Source organism: Chaetura pelagica, unplaced genomic scaffold, assembly GCF_000747805.2.
Source record: "Chaetura pelagica isolate M959 unplaced genomic scaffold, ChaPel_1.0 scaffold383, whole genome shotgun sequence".
Taxonomy (NCBI): domain Eukaryota; kingdom Metazoa; phylum Chordata; class Aves; order Apodiformes; family Apodidae; genus Chaetura; species Chaetura pelagica.
The window spans coordinates 241,378-242,278 of NW_009952804.1; the positions used below are offsets into that span (position 1 = coordinate 241,378).

Below are 901 nucleotides of genomic sequence, written 5' to 3' on the forward strand. Positions count from 1 at the left end.
CCGCCGCTCCCCCGTCCAGCGGGTTCCGCTCTCAGTCCTGGTCTCGGGGCTCGGGCAGCAGCGTCTCCTCTTCTTACAAACGCCCCAATTTGGGGGTCCCGAGGGGTCCTTACGGCTCCACCGTGCTGAGCTCGGCCGAGAGCCTGGAGCTGAGCCAGTCCTCGCTGCTGAACGGCGCGGCGGAGCTGAAGCTGAGACGCTCCAACGAGAAGGAGCAGCTGCAGGGGCTCAATGACCGCTTCGCGGGCTACATCGAGAAGGTGCATTACCTGGAGCAGCAGAACAAGGAGATCGAGGCGGAGCTGGCGGCCCTGAGGCAGAAACACGCCGGGAGGGCTCAGCTGAGCGATGCTTACGAGCAGGAGCTGCGGGAGCTGCGCGGGGCCCTGGAGCAGGTGAGCCACGAGAAGGCTCAGATCCAGCTGGACTCGGAGCACATCGAGGAGGACATCCAGCGCCTGCGGGAGCGCTTCGAGGACGAGGCGAGGCTGCGGGACGACACGGAGGCCGCGATCCGAGCGCTGCGCAAGGAGATGGAGGAGGCGTCGCTGATGCGGGCGGAGCTGGACAAGAAGGTGCAGTCGCTGCAGGACGAGGTGGCTTTCCTGCGGGGCAACCACGAGGAGGAGGTGGGCGAGCTGCTGGCTCAGCTCCAGGCTTCCCACGCCGCGGTGGAGAGGAAGGATTACCTGAAGACCGACCTGACCACGGCGCTGAAGGAGATCCGAGCCCAGCTGGAGTGCCAGTCCGACCACAACATGCACCAGGCCGAGGAGTGGTTCAAGTGCCGCTACGCCAAGCTGAGCGAGGCGGCGGAGCAGAACAAGGAGGCGATCCGCTCGGCCAAGGAGGAGATCGCCGAGTACCGCCGGCAGCTGCAGGCCCAGACGATCGCAGTAGC

The 901-nt window shown here is 66.5% G+C and overlaps 1 protein-coding gene across 1 annotated transcript in view; it reads left to right on the top strand.

Annotated features, from left to right (window-relative positions):
- Window positions 1-8: 8 nt before the first annotated feature.
- NEFM (neurofilament, medium polypeptide) overlaps window positions 9-901 on the top strand; it is a gene marked incomplete at its 5' end in the record, with an annotated part of 4,806 nt that continues 3,913 nt past the window's right edge. Inside the window, one exon of the mRNA XM_009995000.1 lies at window positions 9-896. Within this exon, the coding sequence (XP_009993302.1) occupies window positions 9-896 (888 nt within the window). The remainder of the gene's footprint in view (window positions 897-901) is intronic.